The sequence below is a fragment of the Giraffa tippelskirchi genome, chromosome 10, assembly GCF_054371585.1.
Source record: "Giraffa tippelskirchi isolate mGirTip1 chromosome 10, T2T-mGirTip1v1.2.pri, whole genome shotgun sequence".
NCBI lineage: Eukaryota > Metazoa > Chordata > Mammalia > Artiodactyla > Giraffidae > Giraffa > Giraffa tippelskirchi.
In genome coordinates, this window is record NC_137284.1 from 95,644,156 (window position 1) to 95,665,803 (window position 21,648).

The 21,648-nt window shown below is 38.7% G+C and overlaps 1 protein-coding gene across 20 annotated transcripts in view; it reads left to right on the forward strand.

Moving 5' to 3' along the window:
* The first annotated feature begins 14,205 nt into the window (after positions 1 to 14,205).
* The window catches only part of NME8 (NME/NM23 family member 8), a 54,718-nt gene continuing 47,275 nt past the window's right edge, over positions 14,206 to 21,648 (forward strand). For all 20 annotated transcript variants that reach the window (XR_014067280.1, XR_014067281.1, XR_014067283.1 and 17 more), the window contains exons 1-5: positions 14,206 to 14,354; positions 15,405 to 15,444; positions 15,523 to 15,580; positions 15,770 to 15,876; positions 19,956 to 20,027. Coding sequence is in view for 5 of the 20 variants with exons in the window: in XM_081536002.1 (XP_081392128.1) it covers positions 15,412 to 15,444; positions 15,523 to 15,580; positions 15,770 to 15,876; positions 19,956 to 20,027 (270 nt within the window). In the remaining 15 variants the exon portion in view is untranslated. The remainder of the gene's footprint in view (positions 14,355 to 15,404; positions 15,445 to 15,522; positions 15,581 to 15,769; positions 15,877 to 19,955; positions 20,028 to 21,648) is intronic.

The following is a 21,648-nucleotide window of genomic DNA, read 5'->3' on the forward strand; positions in this document are numbered from 1 at the left end:
TGGAAAATCATATGTAAAAAGTTCAACTGGGGCAGTGTGGTGTGTTTCTTGAGCAGTTGCCTAACACTGTGGCAGTCAGAGAGGGCTTCTCAGAGGTGGTTAACACCAGCGCTGAGAACTAAATGACAAGAGGCAGCCTGACATGTGGAAGTGAGAAAAGCACTCTGAGCAGAGACTCACAGATGTACCTGAAACTAACACAACACTGTAAATCAACTTTACTCAGACATTAAAAAGAATGAAATAATGCCATTTGCAGCAACATGGATGGACCTAGAGACTATCATACTAAGTGAAGTAAGTCAGACAGAGATAAATATCATATGATATCAATTATATGTGGAATCTAAAAAAAAATGATACAAATGAACTTATTTAAAAAACAGAAACAGACTAATATTCATAGAAAGCTATCTTAAGTTTACCAAAGGGGAAATGGGGGTGGTGAGGGATAAATTAGGAGTTTAGGATTGACATATACACACAACTACAGATATATATAAAACAGATAAAAAACAAGGACCTACTATACAGCTCAGGGAACTCAACTCAATATTCTGTATTAACTTATTTGGGAAAAGAAGCTGAAAAAGAATAGATATATGTATATGTACAACTGAATCACTGGGCTGTACACCTGAAACTAACACAACCCTGTAAAACAACTATACTGCAATAAATCATACTTATGATTAAATCATAAACCTAAAAAAAGAAGAGGATTGTATTGTTCTGAACTGGGTAATTTCTAAGGTCTCATACAAAGGTTTTGTTATTTTTCTTAAAAATCTTGGCACACCTGAATGAAAAGAGCTGAATTCTGAGTATATGGAGAAAAATATACTAAATACATGAATTCTTCTAGCTGTGTTTTAACTACAATATATACATTTTTTAGTACTTTGAATTCCTTATGCTGTCAATGTGAACAATTAATCTGTGTGCTGGCCATAGTTTTGAATTATAGCTGACTTTTATTTTTAGGCTCCACTGTTGGTCACAACTGACATTTCCTAGTTAGTCCTTCGTCAGAGAAGCAAACCCTAAATATAGCATAGTTTCTATGGGAACATACTTTATCTTGAAGATTCCAAGAAACACATTTTATCTGAAAAACGAGACCTGCCAGATAAAATGTGAAAATCTAGGCTTACAACCCAGATTTTCTATTTTCAAAATAATATGATTTAAGGAGAGATGTTTAAAATGGATTGAAAAATTGGCTCCATGAGAAATCTTTCTAGCCGAGTTGAATTGGTACTGATCTGCTTTTGACTGTAAGAGTTGGAAATCTCATCTTTTATTGTTTTTCTTGAAATAATCAAGCACGTGACTCTATTTTGTTTAGATTCTACTGTTTTATATTTCTGTGGCTACAAACACTGTTGGGTGATCATGTGGCAGATGGCGTAGGTGGTGACGATATTCATTCTTTCCAAAGTAAATGAAAATTTAATCAGTTGTTACTGAAATGACTCATAATGAAACTCATAATGAGTTTGCTTTACAGGTTATAGAGTTTTGGGCCTTTTAAATACCTGTAGCTGAACAGTAATATGATTTGGGGCTGCATTTGCCTGCGAGTGTTGAAGGCATGTTGGTTTCTTTCATCTTTAGGTGTGCTAAACCCAATTTCCTTAAAATTATGCTTTGAGACCTTAAGACAGCTAAAGATGACTATGCAGTTAGAACAGAAAGTAAGAAGATTGATGGAAGAAAATTTAAGACTTTTGAGAAAAACAAAACGAGCCCTCTTATGGAAGCTACATCACCAGACGGACAAGCTCCAAAGGAATCATATCTCCAAATGGCAGATATTGAGGGAAGGAAGTCTTTGGAAATTGAACACCAGAAAGATAAATATTTTGAGCTTACTGCTGAGAATATGAAAGTCTCACAGGAAGTACTCCTCTCCATCATTCTTGTACTGAATATGAAACATTTAGGATATAATAAGTGCAATAAGGAACAGCACTGGGGGTGAAAAAAGCTCTAAATTTTTCATGCTAATAAGAAAAATTACTGCAAAGAAGTCATGGATAGTGAAAATGAAAGTCCTAACTTAAGAAGAATGATTTGAGTCTGTCTCACCACTAGCTTTAGAGATAAACATCTGTTGGTGGCACAGATGCTTTATCTGGGCCCTCCATCTTGACTGTGTAACTTCGGAAATTCTCAGTCTAAAGCTTGAGCTCTTTGCTAGTTCATTATTCATCCCCTGACTTCCTTTGACTGCTGTTAGTGAAGACTTGATTCTAGAAAATTGTTCTTATTACCTGCTCTGATGTAGATCACCAACAAATGACCAGGTTGTCTTGAGTCTTCCACCAGCAGCAAATCATAAGAGGAAAAGAACAAGTAAGTAGTTTGAGTGGTCGTTTAATGGTTTCTGCATGTGAAACAGAGCTAGAGATCTCAGTACTTGGTTTTTACAAGCAAAGAAATACTTAGAAATTTCCTGGGGTTGGCGGTCCTAAGGGTAAGGTCCTGAGAGAAAGGAAAGGGGATGATCCAACTCCTCTCTTTGTTATTAATTTATCCCAATGCATTTGAATATTTATAGGGTGATTCTGAGAGATAACTTCAAAAGGATGAAATTTTTTGTTTACGATATATCTTTGTGTACATTGTAGACAGAGAAGTAGTGTTAACACTTTTAAGACCAAGTCCATGTTAGGGAATTTGTTGGCTCTTTAGACATGGAGTCTTTCTTACTTCTCATAACATTCTTACAAACTAGATCTCATTCCCATATTTGCAATCGAAGAGGCAACTTCAGTGTTAAGCATATAAAAATCACTTAAACTGGTTGGACTTGATAGATTATTTAAGTTTACCTTGCTTTAAAGTCATTTCAAACTTACATCTTGTCTTCTTAGACTGCAGGACTACCGACATTTTAAAATTGTTAGTAGTTTTGTATTTGTTTTTTATAAATCACATAAAACTATTTTGTTTTGCACAAAAAGTATATAAGCATTATGTATTTTATGTAAATGTACTTCGCTAGAATGCATATTTCACCATATAAAATTTAGATTGTTATGCAAAATATAATTATATTTCTAAGTTACAATAAAATCTTATTTGAGGGTAGTCAACCTGACAGGGCCAATGTAAATTTTTTCATAAAGAAAAATTTAATTATTCTAAGAAGATTCCATGGTAGCAGAAGAAAAATTCTAAGATATTAAGGTATTCACTGTGGAATAACTTCTCCCTCAGAAACATATGCTCAAACTTCTGGCCACATGGAGAGCAGATACATGAGGAAAATGAATACAGATCATTCCAGATGGGAAAGTTTGACTTGTTGATGCCTAGGTCTCATATGATCTAATCAAAGGTCTGAAAATGTTTTTTTTTATTGTCAAACATTTATTATATACTTAATAATGCAACAACAATTTTATGTAACATAACTGTGTATCTGCCCCTATGTAGAGTAAGGAGAAAAAAGTGAATAATGTCTTTTTTGTCTTTGCTGTTTCACCTTAAGGATCATAACTTTGTGTGGTTCTTTTTTTTTTTTAGTTATAAAGTTGTCTCAAACACACTGACTCATTTAATTTTACAGTGATATAGGCAGTATGTGAAGTGAAAGTCGCTTAGTCGTGTCCTACTCTTTGTGACCCCATGGACTCTATAGTCCATGGAATTCTCTGTAGCCTTTCCCTTCTCCAGGGGATCTTCCCAACCTAGGGATAGAACTCAGGTGTCCTGCATTGCAGGCGAATTCTTTACCAGCTGAGCCACAAGGGAAGCCCAAGAATACTGGAGTGGTAACCTATCCCTTCTCCAGTGGATCTTCCCAACCCAGGAATTGAACTGTGGTCTCCTGCACTGCAGGTGGATTCTTTACCAACTGAGGTGTTGTAAGCAGTATGATCTTCTGTATTTCATAGCTAGAGTTCTGTGAGGCCAGATGACTTATGCATGCTCTAACAGCGAACAAATGATGGAGTGGCCCTTAGGTACGGCAAAGCACATTGCCAAGCATTCTTGTCTTTCTGCTATACGATCACTGCCCCTTATGCGTCCAGTACCTGAGAAACTTAAATGAAAGCTAAACAGAACCTACCCTCAAACCCCAACTTTCTACCAAATGTAGCACACCAATCCAGGAAAGTTTCAGAGTTTGGGAGAAGAAAAGAGTGAAGGCAATATGTATTTTATAGGCCACTTCTTCCTCAAAGCTGTTCACAGAAAATATTTTCAAGTGTCTGATATATCTTCTTACAACAGTTTCATGTGACTTACATGATCTCTATAGTATCTCAAACTGGATTTCCTGACAATAGGAAGGATGGCCTTTATATTATAGATCTGATATGGATGTTTGCTGGGTACATACAGGCCCTACCATCATTTAAACTTTATTTTGTTCATCATGATTTTTTGCATTAATTTTGATTCTAAAAAATATTGCATTAGACTGTTATTTATTTTGATGACTGAGTCTCTAGCCCTTCCTTAAATTTTATGCCAGAGAATAATATGTCTTATGCTCAGCCCTGTGCTGGTACGTGAATTTAGACATATCCGTGAACAGAATGCCTGACTGCCCAATGACAAGTTTTGTATTCAATCTTATTTTTGTCATTTTGTTTCACTCTCTGTCTTTTCAGTATTTTTGAGTAATGAAGATGTGTCTCTGACAATATTTATTGGGTACTCAGTTCATGGGCAGTTGCTGTGCAGTTTTAATATATCCACTCTAATTTTGTAAAACTTTTAATTCAAGGGTTTATGGCCTCCTAAGCATTTTGTGGTGAAAGATGGAGCTGACCAGTGCAACCACCCTGTCAAACGCTTCGAACACAGACCTGAGTCGCTGTGACAGGCACTGCAGGATGATTCTCATATCGCTGTACAGTGTGGTTTTGCTGGGAGGTGCTGCAGGAGCCATTGTGATGTCTTATATGATGCTCAAAAGGAACAGCCAATCAATGGTCGCCATGATTGTTCTCAATATCATCGTGCTACACTCCATTCTCCTGTTCAGCCTTCCCTTCCGCCTCAGCTATTATGTCTTAGTTGTCTGGGAGTTTGGATCCTTCACCTGCCGATTGGTTAGCAGCATAATATATGGTCATATGTATTTCACCTTTGTTTTCTATGTGGCCATCATCATAAGTCGATTGCTCATGTATTTTAAGAAACTCCAAACTCAGCTCCAAAAGTACCATGTGGTGGTTTTAAGCACTATTATTTGGATGGTGGGTAGTGTCATTTTTTTGCCAATAGTTTTTTTACAATATGGCACCAATCCAAGTTACTCAGAACAACAATGTTTTGAGTTCTACAAAGACCTCAAACACGAGGAGTTTATTATCTTGAACTACTCTATGATTGTCATTATGATGACAACAGTTGTTACCCTCTTTCTGATACAGATGTGGGTCATTGTTCAACTGGTAAAGGCTCTTTGGCCAGACATGTGGACCCATCAAGAGTACAGAGCCCAAATCAAGAGCTGCTTCTTCCTCCTCATAATAGTGGTTTGTTTTATACCCCACCATGCCTACCGGATACACTTCATTCAACATTACTCAGAGACAGAAAATTCTGAGTTAGTTCTTTATAACGAAATTTTTGTTGCTTTAACTACAGCCTGTTGCCTGGATATGCTGTGTTTTGTAGGTGGTGTTATCCATTAAATACGCCTATGTTACTTGCTTTGTAATCAGTTTCTCACAATTGTGATAAAATAGTTTCAACTGAGTGGCTGCTTCCACAACTTCAAAATTTTTCAAATTCTTGTTCTTAATCATCACCAAAATGATTTTTCCACAAAAAGGTAATGAGGATTGATTCTTTCCCTCTTCTCAGCAAACCGTTATTAGTTCTTCACTAACAGAATATGTTCGATTGCCTTAACTCTACACAAGTTGATCCCAACCATCCAGACTCAACCCTTATCTCTTTTTTTTCTTGTACTATTTACTTCTGCTACGCATTGGCTTTCCCAATGTATGCTCTTCTTTGCATTTATTCTCACTGAGCTTTGATCCTAGAATGTTCTTCAAGGTCCTGAAAACCCAAAGATAAAGACTCTACAGAAGGCTTAACTTAGTCAACTTATGGTCAACTTGGCGATGGCTCTATTTTGAAAATTACTGATATTTTACCGTATTTGGAGGAAAGAATTAGCTCAGAAAGTCAAGAGACCTAGAGTAAATTCTTTTGGGATTGATGGGGCATTGTTGTGGTTTTATTCTGATTAAGATATAACAGGTAGTCAGGAAGCTGAGATTACCTCCCAGATCTCCCTTTCCAGACATGCAGCCATAAAGCAGGAAAAGAAATAGGAAAAGGTGGAAAACAGCTGGACTTAGTATAAGCATGCTGGCAGACTGTATTATAGCCATGCCTCCGAGACTGTGGGACTATTCTGAAGCTTCTTTAAGGCACCATATATAAGCAGGTAGTGTTATACAAAATCAGTAAGTGTCAGTTAAACTCAATAAAGCAACCAAGACAACCAACTCAGATTCTACTTATCAAACACAGATATCGATAGATCCTTACACTTTGCTTTGCTTATAATTATACTCCATAAGGAGGGCTTACAAATTCTTCCCTCTCTAGTAAATTGGCCAAAGGCTTTAGTCTTGGCCAAGACAACTTCATGCCAGAGCACTGAAGAATCTGGCAGGAAGTTCTGACTTGGCTCCATTACCTTCTTGTCAAAAATCCTTCCCACTCATTCTGGGTTTTGGAGAGAAATTTAAAAAATTCACCAAGAATTATAAACGTACATGCATCTTGAAATTGGCTTCTGAGTTTCCATTTCCTTGTGATTTTCTACTGGGTCTATCAGACAAAAAGTCAAATAGATTACTGGAAAAGGAGGGAAAATTGTAGCCTTGTGCCAGAGAGAAATTGTGCAGTACCTAAAGTTTACCGTATTGTAAGATCAATATCATAAACCTGTTATATGGGAACAATCTTTTTTTTTAACGCATTTACTTTTGAACAGTAGTCTTCAGAATGGGAGTGGGTACAATAATAATTTAGTGGAATGTAAAAAGAGTAGTAGTAGAAATCTATTTCTATTTATTTTATATTAAAATATAGTTTATTGTACTTATATTCATAAAGGAACTTATCAGCAATGTATGGGTATAAACTATGTATAAATATTACTTAATGGGGATGTATACAATTTTTTTTTTTACTGATAAGGATGTAAGCTCAAAATAATCTGAAATCTACTGTTTCTGATGACTGTTCAAGCAATGACAATGTTCCCTGTCAAAATGTTTTTCTCTTAGGGATAAGACCATTCTTTCTTTAGTGAAAGTATCTTGATGAAATGTAATGAAATGTAACTATCAAGATAATATAGAAAGCATATCAGATATTACCATTGGATACTTAACAAACAAATGTATTTGTACAAATCATCTATTATTGCCCTTGTCAAATTGCCTTATAAGTATGTTTGTGTGTAATTATCTCTTATACTCTCCACAATTCAGACAAAAGGAATGGGTCTTATTTGATTGTGTATATTTAATCCTACCTTGAAAATCAAACCGCTCTTGAAGCTAGAAAAGTGTGAAATCAGACCCTGGAGGTTGGATATTGTGAGATCTAGGAATTGCAAATTTGGTCCTCAAGTAGTAATCATCTGTCCTATGAGCCCTCTGCCCAGGGTGGAAGCTGCTTACACAACAGGTAATAAACCAATGATCTCATAAATCCGGTCAGATGGAGGTTTGTGCTGGTATCTCTCAATCTGGATGATGATAAATATTGATATTTCAGAGTGAAAACTACTAAGATGGAGAGTACTCTAGATCTCCGATATTAAACAGATCAAGGATACATCTTCAGATTAGCTGATTTATCAGTAATTTTCTTTTTCTCTCAAGCAGTTATTTTGCTACTTGATAGCAAATACATCTTCAATAAAACTCTATGCATAAAAGCTTACTATTAACTCTTTCATTTATAAGGAGCTAAAACAAAGATAAACTCTCCACCTACTTTATTTATACTAAATCCAGAATCTTTAGTGCTTCAGGCTTACAAAGGGATTATCAGTTGGACAAAGTACTGTGAGCTGATCAAGTATTCATTTCCTGTCAAGATCTCACCAGGAAATGAAGTCCCACATTGCTGCTGCTGCTGCTAAGTCGCTTCAGTCGTGTCCGACTCTGTGCGACCCCATGGGTCTGCAGCCTACCAGGCTCCTCCACCCATGGGATTTTCCAGGCAAGAGTACTGGAGTGGGGTGCCATTGCCTTCTCCGGAAGTCCCACACAAAATTAGGCTAATTCAAGGATAACACAATGATGAGACACTAGTTATAAAGAACTGCATACAATGCAGGGAAATCCAAAACAATGGCACTCCAAGGCTAGTAATAGTAGCACTGTCACTATCCTTATGCCCAAAATGACAAACAGGGGTACTTGTGACCAAAAACTGGAAACAGGAGTATTGTTGAGTGAAAGTGAAAGTCGCTCAGTTGTGTCCGACTTTTTGGGACTCCGTGGACTACACAGTCCATGGAATTCTCCAGGCCAGAATACTGGAGTGGGTATCCTTTTCCTTCTCCAGGGGATCTTCCCAATCCAGGGATCCAACCCAGGTCTCCTGCGTTGCAGATGGATTCTTTCCAGCTGAGCCACAAGGGAAGCCCAATTGTGCAGTGAGCTGCTTTTAAAGAAGCTATGACCTTAAGCCAAGAAATCAATCATCCCATGGCAAAGCTGTAGAAAATAAACCAGTGGAATACATACCATCATCTTTTTCTTCTGCATCCCTCCAGTGTTTTGGTGATGTTCTATATTTGCTGAATTCACCAGAAGGCAAGGGAGACTGTTGAGGTGGTTAATACAACTAAGCTTTTCTGGGTAGAGAATCATGGAGAAAAATGTTGACAGACCCCTACTTCCAAAAATATTCTTTTTTTTAAAATAAATTTATTTATTTTAGTTGGGGGCTAATTACTTTACAGTATTGTAGTGGTTTTTGCCATACATTGACATGAATCAGCCATGGGTTTACATGTGTTCCCCATTCTGAACGCCCCTCCCACCTCCCTCCCCATCCCATCCCTCTGGGTCATCCCATTGCCCCAGCCCTGAGCATTTGTCTCATGCATCGAACATGGAATGGTGTTCTGTTTCACATATGATAATATACATGTTTCAATGCTATGCTCCCAGAACGTCCCACCCTCACCTTCTCCCTCAGAGTCCTTAAGACTGTTCTATGCATCTGTGTTTCTTATTCTGTCTCGCATATAAGGTTATCATTACCATCTTTCAGATTCCATATATATGCATTAGTATACTGTATTGGTGTTTTTCTTTCAGGCTTACTTCACTCTGTATAATGGGCTCCAGTTTCATCCATCTCAATAGAACCAATTCAAATGTATTTTTTTTAATGGCTGAGTAATATTCCATTGTGTATACGTACCACAGCTTCCTTATCCATTCGTCTGCTGATGGACATCTAGGTTGCTTCCATGTCCTGGCTATTGTAAACAGTGCTGCGATGAACATTGGGGTACACGCGTCTCTTTCAATTCTGGTTTCCTCGGTGTGTATGCCCAGCAGTGGGATTGCTGGGTCATACGGCAATTCTATTCCCAGTTTTTTAAGGAATCTCCACACTGTTCTCCATAGTGGCTGTACTAGTTTGCATTCCCACCAACAGTGTAAGAGGGTTCCCTTTTCTCCACACCCTCTCCAGCATTTATTGCTTGTAGACTTTTGGATAGCAGCCATTCTGACTGGTGTGAAACGGTACCTCATTGTGGTTTTGATTTGCATTTCTCTAATAATGAGTGATGTTGAGCATCTTTTCACGTGTTTGTTAGCCATCTGTATGTCTTCTTTGGAGAAATGTCTGTTTAGTTCTTTGGCCCATTTTTTGATTGGGTCGTTTATTTTTCTGGAATTGAGCTGCAGGAGTTGCTTGTATATTTTTGAGATTAATTGTTTGTCTGTTGTTTCGTTTGCTATTATTTTCTCCCATTCTGAAGGCTGTCTTTTCACCTTGCTTATAGTTTCCTTTGTTGTGCAAAAGCTTTTAATTTTAACTAGGTCCCATTTGTTTATTTTTGCTTTTGTTTCCAATATTCTGGGAGGTGGGTCATGGAGGATCCTGCTGTGATTTATGTCGGAGAGTGTTTTGCCTATGTTTTCCTCTAGAAGTTTTATAGTTTCTGGTCTTACGTTTAGATCTTTAATCCATTTTGAGTTTATTTTTGTGTACGGTGTTAGGAAGTGTTCTAGTTTCATTCTTTTACAAGTGGTTGACCAGTTTTGCCAGCACCACTTGTTAAAGCGATTGTCTTTTCTCCATTGTATATTCTTGCCTCCTTTGTCGAAGATAAGGTGTCCATAGGTGCATGGGTTTGGAAGCTGTGGTACATATACACAATGGAATATTACTCAGCCATTAAAAAAAAATACATTTGAATCAGTTCTAATGAGATGGATGAAACTGGAGCCCATTATACAGAGTGAAGTAAGCCAGAAAGAAAAACACCAATACAGTATACTAATGCATATATATGGAATTTGAAAGATGGTAACGATAACCCTATATGCGAGACAGAATAAGAGACACAGATGCATAGAACAATCTTATGGACTCTGAGGGAGAAGGTGAGGGTGGGACGTTCTGGGAGAGTAGCATTGAAACATGTATATTGTCATATGTAAAATACAACACCATTCCATGTTCGATGCATGAGACAAATGCTCAGGACCGGGGCAATGGGATGACCCAGAGGGATGGGATGGGGACGGAGGTGGGTGGGGGGTCCTGGAAGGGGAACACATGTAAATCCATGGCTGATTCATGTCAATGTATGGCAAAAACTATTACAATATTGTAAAGTAATTAGCCCCCAACTAAAATAAATAAATTTATTAAAAAAAAAATTAAAAAGCAAGTTACAATTAAAAAAAAAAAAAAAAGAGATGCAATGGACCTTTGTAGACAGGCTCCTTATTCCCACAGTGGACCAAGTAGATGAGCACAATTACCTGCAAGAGAATTTCTGAATATAACCTCACCCTATCAAGGATATATATCAAGAGTATGTATTGTCACCTACACTTCACCGTCTGGTGTTTTAGAAGGAGTATTATATATTTTCAATCACTGCTGCTTCACCAGGGTTAGATTGTCAGTAAACTGACTCGGATCCATCTCAATAGTTGCCAATAGAGGAAGAGGTTCCTAAAGAGGAAAGTTCTGGTACCTATGTTGTTGTCAACATGAGTCCAGAGGAAAACTTAGGTTTCCCCAGAGGTTTACCAGATGGCTTTCTGGGGTAACCTATGAGAAGAACTGGGATAAAAACACTAAAGCTTGTGAAATGGACTCCAGAAATTAGGTTGACTGCTAGCCTAAAATCAAGAAATAGTTACGTATGTTATAAAAACAAACTATAGGACGTCCCTGGTGGTCCAGTGGTTAAGACTCTGTGCTTCCCTGAAGCAGGGATGGGTTTTATCCCTGGTCTGAGAAGTTCTGCATGCTGCTATGGTGCAGCCAATCCCCCACCTCCACCACACACACAAAAAAAACAAAAAACCAAAACCCCAAACCCAAACAAATTGTGAATGGAACAATCATGGTGGGAGGTGTGTTCCCAGGTTGGATCATCAGAATCAGGATGAACCCGAGTAGGGAATGTTGGCAGTTAGAGTTGTGTTTTTCTTTCTCCAGAAAATCAGAGAACTAAAAAGCTAGTGAGAAAGATGCCACCTCAGAGGAATAGAGTGACCCATGTGAAACTTGCTAAAAACAGGGAATAAACTGGAAGTTACACACACGACTTGTACTCTAAGTATAGATATTACCAGAGAATTCACCCCCCATAAAAGTGGGTACAGAATACTTCCCAAGCCAAGCCAGCCACTCACCTTATCAAAATAGGACAAGTCTCACACTGAGGAGGGGTGATGAGAAAGAACACATCATGGGGCAATGGGAAAAGGAAGTTAGACTCCTGGAGAGGCAGGAGCTAAGGAAGCCTCAGAAGCACCATCTCTAAGAATTACCTACTGTAGGACACTAAAGAAAACTTGAGGAGTGTTGGATTTTTAAGCCAAGTGAAGAATCACAAAGTGATAAGGGAAGTGATAATCACAGAGGAAGTCGTGATGAAAAATCAGCAGGCTAAGATCCAGTGAATGTGGTTGATGGAGCTGCTGCACAAAGATGCCCAGTTTAGACCTAAATATGTGGAAATACTAAATAAAATAACTCAAATTTTTAGTACAACAACTTTAAATTTAGCTGAAAACTAAGAGAAAGAAATATCTAGGACAGAGAAGTACCACAGGAAATTGAAATCATGAGCATTACTGGACCAGAAAGGATTCATCGGAGTATTAGAATGGAGAATCATCCTTCACAGATGGGGCTGGGATTCTGACCTCTACATCTCTGCCAGTCCACACACTCTGAGGCGCTGAGAGGTTATGATTCACAGTTGGCCGAAACTACTTGTATACTGCTAGAAATAAAGATGGGCTGTCTTATATCTGAAGTGGGACTATAAATATTTCTCCTCCAATTAGTTTAGTGGCAGGAGGTGCTTGCCATCCATTGGAATTCTATGTGGATTAAAAACTAACTGATGAGAAATTCAGGTCCGAGAATTGTGCTAATCATAGATATAGATTCAGGTTTTCTGCTGAGGGAAGTAGGAAATCTAATTTGAGAAATTTACATACAACATGTCTGGTGCTGTTAATAATGACAGACCATGCAAAGGCACATGGGACATCATTGTGTAGCCATGCTTCTGCAGTCCTGTCACAGAAAGTGAAAAAAAGTGAAAGGGTCAGTTGCTCAGTGGTGTCTGACTCTGTAACCCCATGGACTGTGTATCCCTCCAGCGTCATGGAATTCTCCAGGCAAGAATACTGGAGTGGGTAGTCACTCCCTTCTCCAAAGGATCTTCACAACCCAGGGATCGAACCCAGGTCTCCTACACTGCAAGAGATTCTTTACCATCTGAGCCATCAGAGAAACCATGTCACAGATGCTCATACTAAAAGCAATCCCTGCAAGATGCACACTATTATATACAGAGTAAACAGAAAGGCCCTACTGTATAGTACAGTGAACTATATTCAATATCCTGGGATAAACCATCATGAAAAAGAATACAAGTATATGTATAACCAAGTCACTTAGCTGTACAGCAGAAATTCACACAACATTGTAAATCAACTATACTTGAATAAAATAAGATTTTTTAAAAGGCAATCCTTGCTAAAAACTAACTCACAGAAAAAGTCATAGACACCAAAAAAACAACAGCAAAAAATCACCATGAAGAATAGTGAGTTGACCTAATGTATTTGGTGTATTTGATTCCTAAGAATAAGAGAAAAAAGAGCAAGCTGAAAAGGCAGTTAAGGTAACTTTAATGATCAAATTCATATGGCATGAAAGGAGAGTATTTTTTTTTGTTACTTTAAAAATTTCCTGATATAAATTCTGCAAATGACATAATGAAATAACACACATACACACATACTCACACCCACACCAAGGCTTTACAAGATAAAGATAGTCCAGAAGAATGGTCCTAGATGAGAGAAGAGCAAGGAGAGGTAAATGAAATGTGGGACTCAGGACTGAATCCCAGAACAGGAAAAGGACATTCTTGGGAAAATGGAAAGGACCTGATAAGGTCTGTAGTGTAGCTAATATTGTATCAACTTTAGCCTCCTGGCTTCAATAATTATACTATGATTGTGAAAGATAAGGTAAGGGGAGAATGTATAGGAGCTCTGGGTATTAATTTTGCAATTTTCTTGTAAGTCTAAAGTGCTTTCTAAATGACTTTTTAAATATGAAGAAGGGAGGTAGGCACAGGGGAATCTGGATGATTGGCTGGGCTGGACTTTGGGGAGCCCTTCTTTCCAACCAGAGGCGCATAGGATTCACACTGCCCTTGGTGAGCAGCCGTGGCCGGCGTCAAGTGCAGGAGATGATGGAATCTGCACTGAGCAAGCGCACTTTGGAGGAGGAGGGGAGACGCTGAAGGTACCCAGACGCAAGTAGGCAGCAGGAAGTGGACGAACTTGGGAGCCAACTGCTCTGTAACTGCCGCCCAGGTCTGCGTGCTGGAATTTCAGTACGTGGGTGGCAGGGACGGGGCTCGCGGGCAGCCGGACGGGTGGAGGGAAACGTTGGCCTTCTTCCGCTGCCCGAACCATCCTGGCATCCATCGTCATCCTCGGGACCAGCACCAGCACCAGCATCGACGCCGCGGGAGTCCGGCCACCGCCCAGGCCTGCTGCTCACCCCAGGGACTTGCGCTTGGCTGAACTTACCCCGCGGAAACACAGGCCTCGGTAAGGGATTTGTGCCCTCGGGGATTTTGAGTTCTTGTTCTTGAAACGTCCGAATCTAGCAGCTAGACAAGGGTCTGTTTTGTGCAACGCTCATGAGAGAATCCCCTTGGCTGGATGTAGTCTTGTTTGTGGTCACTCCTTTGTTCACACTAGTGTCCAGGATACACACAGTTGGATCCATATGTAAACAACCTTGACACCAGGGAGCAGGATGTTTGGGCCTCATTGATTTAACATCTGCACAAAGTTTATGCTGTGCCCCAGAACACACTGGTGGCCTTGCTCTAAAAATTAAATCTCCTTGGAGAGGAACCTAAGGAAGATCCATGTGCATGTTCGTGGACAATTAACATGTGGCACACAGACAGACACTCTATAATCCTCCAGGAAAAACAAACAACACTCTGTTTAAGAACCTGTGTCTCCTAACAGCTCTGACTTCTTTGTCTCAGAAGCTACTGCTTTATGGGAATTCAGTCCCAGGAAATACAGAATGAAGGACAGAGGGTTCATTATTGAGCTGGCCATAGTTTTGCAAAACATACAAGTGGTTGCCCACCTTATAGAGCACCTTTAAAAAAAATGTTCAAATTTTTATACAATTTTTAAAGGTTACTTTCTATTTACAGTGATTACAAAATATTGGCTGTATTCCCTGTGTTGTACAATACGTCCTTGAAACCTTATACCCAATAGTTTGTACCTCTTACTCCCTATCCATGTGTTGTCCCTCCACCTCTCTCTCCCCACTGGCAACCAGTAGTTTGATCTCTATATCTGTGAGTCTGCTTCTTTTATGACTTACTTTGCTTCAGAATTATTGGGAGGGTAAGATAGTATGGCTGCTACAAGCATTTAGCACAGAGCCCAGCCTGAAGAACTCTTCAGAGACCACAACTCCTCTCTCTCCAAAAGTGGGGAAAGTACATAATCCAATATTGCTGAGGGAAAATTTCTGCAGTACTTAAGATGCTGCTTGAATGAATAAACAACATTATTTAAATTTCCTTTTACATGTTTTCTATTTTTCATCCCTCTTGCGTGTGACAGTGGATAAATGGCAAGCAAAAAGCGAGAAATCCAGTTACAGGTAGGCATGACACATCAACAATTCTTTACTTTGTGCATTGGCCCTTGGAGAGTTTTGACAGCCCCTTCCTTTTTGCAGGCGGTCATCAATAATCAAACCCTGTGGGATGAGATGATGGAGAACAAAGGCCTAACAGGTACTAGGCTTCCTAGGTGTTTACCATCTGGAGTTAGGCTCAGGGCATCTGGGAACCCCAACACTGAGCACCACTCCCCACTTCCCAGAGTAAAAACCTGCTCTGTCTTTTCTCTTCCCTAAGAATTGGGAGAAGCTGCTATTCGAGACTCTTTGCCTCTGTTCTTTCACGAATATTTCCATCTTCTAGTGATCGATGTTTACCAAGCCTGGTGTGGACCTTGCAAAGCAATGCAAACCTTATTCAGAAAATTGAAAAATGAGCTGAACGAAGATGAACTTCTGCATTTTGCTGTAGTAAGGATTTCCACTATACTATTATCTTATTACTTTCAATTTTTGAGGATTATCTTAATTTAAGCAATCTGTCAACTCTTCAAAATGGACAGTGTTTACTTGGTAATTTACTGTATATTTAATTCCACTAGGTCTGAGAGCAAATGTGATTTTTGTCCCATTCCTATAAAGCTAAGGTCATTTACCATGGTTTTGAATGTTAGAAAAACACAAAAATGAGTATCTGTTTATTGCCATATTTATTTTCACCAGAGCATATGGTGTGTGTTCAGAATAAGGACTGCAAATGGCATTTACTAGAAAGCCTGGGGTAGGACTCTGGTCATTTACCCAGTTAATGTTAGATATGTGACTCTACCTCTTTGAATTTATGAAATCTAATTAGAAGTCAATTATTTATGATTAAAATTTGGCCCATAAATTGAGATGCATCTTAACTGTAAGTTCGATTTTGAAGACAGTATGAACGAAAAAGAAAGTGAAATACTTCATTAATAACTTTTTATATCCATTACATGTTAGAATGATCATTTGGGGATATATTGGACTAAGTGAAATGTATTATTAGATTATTTTCACCTGTTTCTTTTTAGTTTTTAAATGTGGCCACTGGAGGATTTAAAAGTATGTATGTGACTCATTTTCTATTTCTATTGGACAAAAACATGTCCAGACCAGCTAGACCTAAAATGCAAAAGCAGATAACTCATGTATTTTTACTTCTTATCCCTAAACCTCATAATCCCTGATACAAATATGAAGCCTCAATCTACTGCATGTTCTCATATATACAGGCCTTCCTGACCCCTCCCAACCCCAGCCTCACAACGAATTTACTTACTGACCTTAACTTATGTTTTTCCATCCTCTTCTGCAGACACATTATTTACAGGGCTTCTTTTTCTTAGATCAAGGTTACAAATAAACGGTCTAAAGCTTAGAAACTCATCTTTTATTATTTTTTCCTCTTAAAGAAGGTGGGCTGCAAAGAAGAAAAAAAAATAAAACTGAAGATGCAACAAAGAGAAAACAGAAAGAAAAGTTTAAAAAAAAGAGAGTAGGTGGTTGTATACAATCATTTGTCAAGAGATTGACTTTGTCTTTTGAAATAAGGGGCATATAAGTTTTTAAAGGGCAGCATTATATTATTTGGAGAAGGAAATGGCAACCTACTCCAGTACTCTTGCCTGGAAAATCCCATGGACAGAGGAGCCTGGTAGGCTATAATCCATGGGGTCGCTAAGAGTGGGACACGACTGAGCGACTTCACTTTCACTTTTCACTTTCATGCATTGGAGAAGGAAATGGCAACCTACTCCAGTGTTCTTGCCTGGAGAATCCCAGGGATGGAGGAGCCTGGTGGGCTGCCGTCTATGGGGTCGCACAGAGTTGGACACGACTGAAGCAACTTAGCAGCAGCAGCAGCAGCAGCATTATATTACAACCTTAACTCTGAAGAGTCAGAACCACCTGAGTAGAACTGGATTGTGATTCTAGATTTGACTTTACTTTGGCCATCTGATGTGAAGAGCTGACTCATTGGAAAAGACCCTGATGCTGGGAAAGATGGAAGGCAAAAAGAGAAGGGGGCGGCAGAGGATGAGATGGTGGATGGCATCACTGACTCAACGGACATGAGTTTGAGCAAACTCCGGGAGATAGTGAAGGACAGGGAAACCATGATGTCGCAAAGAGTCAGACACAACTTAGCAACTAAACAACAACAACAGGGAGGGAAACTAATTTCAGAGGACAGAGAATGAGGCCTAAAGGGAATTGCCATATGCAATAGACAGTGGGTTGGTGTAAGAAATTATAAGACAATAACAGAAGGATCTAATAGCTGGGAAATGGCTCATGGAGAATCAAGGGTCAGAAAATTCTCGTGACTCATGGCAATCTGTCTGGAAGTGATAGGAGTGCAAGTTCATGGTCTAGGGATCATGAAGAAACTCCAGGTCAAAAAGGAAATTGGGGTCAATGGGGAGAGACAGCAAGGCAGAACCCCTGCTCACTTGTCTGGCTACCTGGAAGGGAACTGGTGCATAGAAAGCAAGGCGAGAGGAAAGTGTAATTTGATGCTGTGTTCCCAGATGGTCTGGAGTCATTAAATCCCTCCTTGTTTATAGATCCTGAGTAGGAACAGACCTGGGGTATGTGTGTGGGTTGGGCACTGTGGTGGAGGCTGAGGAGTGGGTCCAGGAGGATTGGCCCATGTGGTTTTTTGGGCTACCATTTCAGCACAGCACAGGGCTATGTGAGAATACGGTCTTAACAGTGCCTCCTCCCACCCAGAGCCTTCTGACTCTGTCCTCCCAGCAGTACCCCAACCAGCCAGACTTCCTCTACCTGCCTCACACGAATCAGTTTCATCACTCTATCTATTCCACCAGGGAGTGCTAGTAAACTTCCTAAAATATAACCCAAATATGTTCATATTGTTCATTTGTTGAATTTAACAACAAAAATGTGTTCATTGTCTCCAAATGGCTTCTCTTTTGTTTGAGCACAATCAACAATAGTACATTCACTTAGACTGATGCTATTTTTCTTCTATGACCTGCTTATTTAAAAAAAAAAAAAAAAATGTATAATAGCTTCCAAACCTCCACTGGGAGCAATGGAGGGGTGCCCTCTGCTGGATATTTTATTTCCTGCCGTTAACTAAAGAAAGACCCTTTCTGAACTTGAAAACTGGAATCCAAAACTAAAACCTATGAGGTTAATTACCTATTGAAATCACCCTAAGTTGCATGGTCAGTATAAAATTTTTTCTATTATGTGGTCTTTTAAAAGACTTGAAGACTTGTACTAACATTGTGCCTATACATATAAAAATTCAGTAAATGTCATGTATTATAGTTTTTAGTTTTTATGTATTATAGTTTTTAATTATATGCTTTATTTGCTAGTACTTTACTATAATATTAAATTGCAACAATGATGGCTAGACTACTTTTAAATGTAATCTTGGACTACTGTCCTTTAACATAGATTAGTTCCTTTTAAGTTTTTTCTTTCTTTTTTTTTGGAAAGCAGTGAAGCCTACATTTTGAAAAGAGAAAAATAGAGAAAGAAGGAAGGAAAGAAAGAGAAAGAAAGAAAGCGATGAAGAATCCAATGTGTTAAAAAAAAATGATTACAACACAACCCCTGTGGCTGACATAGGGCCGAGGGACCCTGCCTTGGCTTGCACTTCACTATCCTTGGCCATGGTTGAGGAACGTCTAGAAACCCAGTTTGGAAACAATCGCTCTAGGTTCCAAAAAGCAACTCTTATATAGAAGATCCTATAACACGCATCCTGATATCTGGCCCAAAAGATGTTACATTAATTTGCAGGAACACTATTATTTAATACATAGTTGTTGATAATCCATTTAAGACAACTTGAAATTTGTGAGAAAACTTTAAAATCAAAGGCTATTGTAAAGTAATTAGCGCCCAACTAAAAAAAATAAATAAATTTATTAAAAAAATAAAATAAAATCAGTCTTTTAAATCTGACAACCAGTTTATTCAAAAAGCATTTAGGAAGCTCTGACTGATAAGGTAGGGGGTGACATGCAAGGGTGAGTGTGATTCTCTGTGCATGTAGTTCACTTTCTAACAGAGGACATGAGCTAGGTTCGTACAACAGTAGTACAGTACTGAAAGGGACTATTGCTGCCCTGAGAGAAGGGCGGTGAAGTGTTATGTGAAGGGAAGATGATTTGCAGCAGAAGCGGGAGCCAGGCAGAGTTCTTGGAGGAAGGACACTGGAGCTGGGTTGGAAAAGGAAGGGCAGGAGCAGGTAACAAGGGGAAAAGCCCGGGTACAGAAAGCAGTCTGTGAGGAGATGAGTTTAGCTGCAGGTTGGGAGCTATAAGGATGAAGAGCGGGAAGTAAGGTTGGAGCCAAATGAGATAGGGTCTGAATTGCCAGAATGTGGAACTTGATTCTAAATACAGCTATAACATACTCATGAAATGTTGTAGTAAACATAATAATTTTCATGTATCTCTGCATTTTTTGAATATAGTACATCAAATGACTTGAATATAGTGTCCTTTATCATTATATAAAATAATTTTTTTTAGGCAGAAGCTGACAGCATTGTGACTCTCCAGCCATTTAGAGATAAATGTGAACCTGTTTTTCTCTTCAGTGTTGTAAGTATATTTATCATCTCAAATGTATCATCAGACCTCAATTCACAGCTAAAGAGCAAATAACATTACACAATGACTGGGACTGTTCTCTGATGATAGTAATTGTAGACATTTTTGCCTTACATTTGCTTGTCTGTTAACATACTTTATAACTTGACCTGTAGGAGCTCATAATGCATTGTGAAGATTAGACTACCATACACTGAGATATTCAGGGAAAAGAAAAACAAAATGGTATTTACCTTTCCTAAGGAAATAATCAGAGATTGTTATTATAGGATGAGGTATTATAGGAGTGAAAAATTGGAAATTTCTTAGGTACCCAGTAGAAGAGAATTGGTTATAAATATTCATATATATCAATACAAAGAAGTATTTATATGGTCACTATTTTGTAATATAGATTGCTTTTCTCTCTCTATTTACAAATGCATAGAAAGCAGGTAGTGTATTCATCAGAATGCTAATAGAAGTTTTCTGTGTATGGGAGAAGTATATATAATTTAAATTTTTGTCTTATTCTTTTCTATATTTTCCAAATACCAGGATAAACAACTTTAATAATCAAAAAATATTATAAGTGCTGGTTTCTAAAAGAAGATTCAGGTAACTAGTCACTTGTGTGATATAGAAGCAAAAAGGAAATTCTTCTCTGAGAGGGTTTAGACTGTTTCTTTGCTGTTGAAGAGACCATTTTTGATATTATAAATAATTATTTTAAAAACACGTCTCAAATATAACTTTTTGCTTCTGTTAAACAATAATCTTGCAGCTATTTTAGGGAAGTGAACAACAGGGTTAACTGAATTTTTAAAATTGCACTATAGATCATGCTGACTGTCAACTGGATAGGAAAGATTTGATGATTTATCTGAGGGGTAGCAAGCTGTTGTTTATATGGGGCCAGACAGTAAGTATTTTAAGTTTTGCAGAAGTATCATCTCTGTATAGGTCATATTTGCAGACCCCTGGCCTAGATATAATTCAGGGAACCAGAATGAGTAGCCATCAGAGGCAGGAATGGGCTTGACAGGTTAATGTGCCCATGAGGTGGCTTTAGTAACAGCAGTAGTTGGGAGCCTGAGACTCAGGAGGAGAGGCTGGGCAGGTGGCCACCACATAGAGTCTGCAGCTTTGGGGTGGCTATAACCTGCCAAGTGAGTCAGGTCTGAGCAGCAGACCCACGCTTACCTGAAGACAGGGCTCAAAATCTTCCTCTCATGCTCACATGCTGCCATCATCCCAGGACTGCGGGATCCTGGCCTCTCCTAACTACCAATGAACTTTTCTTCCAACTCACTTCCTGCAGTCATGCCTCACTTTGTTATCACCCATTGCTCCCATGTTCAAAATCCTAATTCAAGAACCTCCATGGGGAATATAGCCAATATTTTGTAATAACTGCAAATGGAAAGCAACCTTTAAAACTTGTATAAAAATTAAAACTTTTAAAAAAAAGAATCTCAATCCATGACCACAAAACCACCTTTGTTTTGGGCAGTGTTCTTAGCTGACAACAGATTCATTCCAGCCTGTTAGCAGGAAGGGCTTTTTCAAGGGTTATTAGAAAGCTCATGGAGGTCCATTTTAGTGATAAATGGTAATTAGAGTGTCAGGTTTC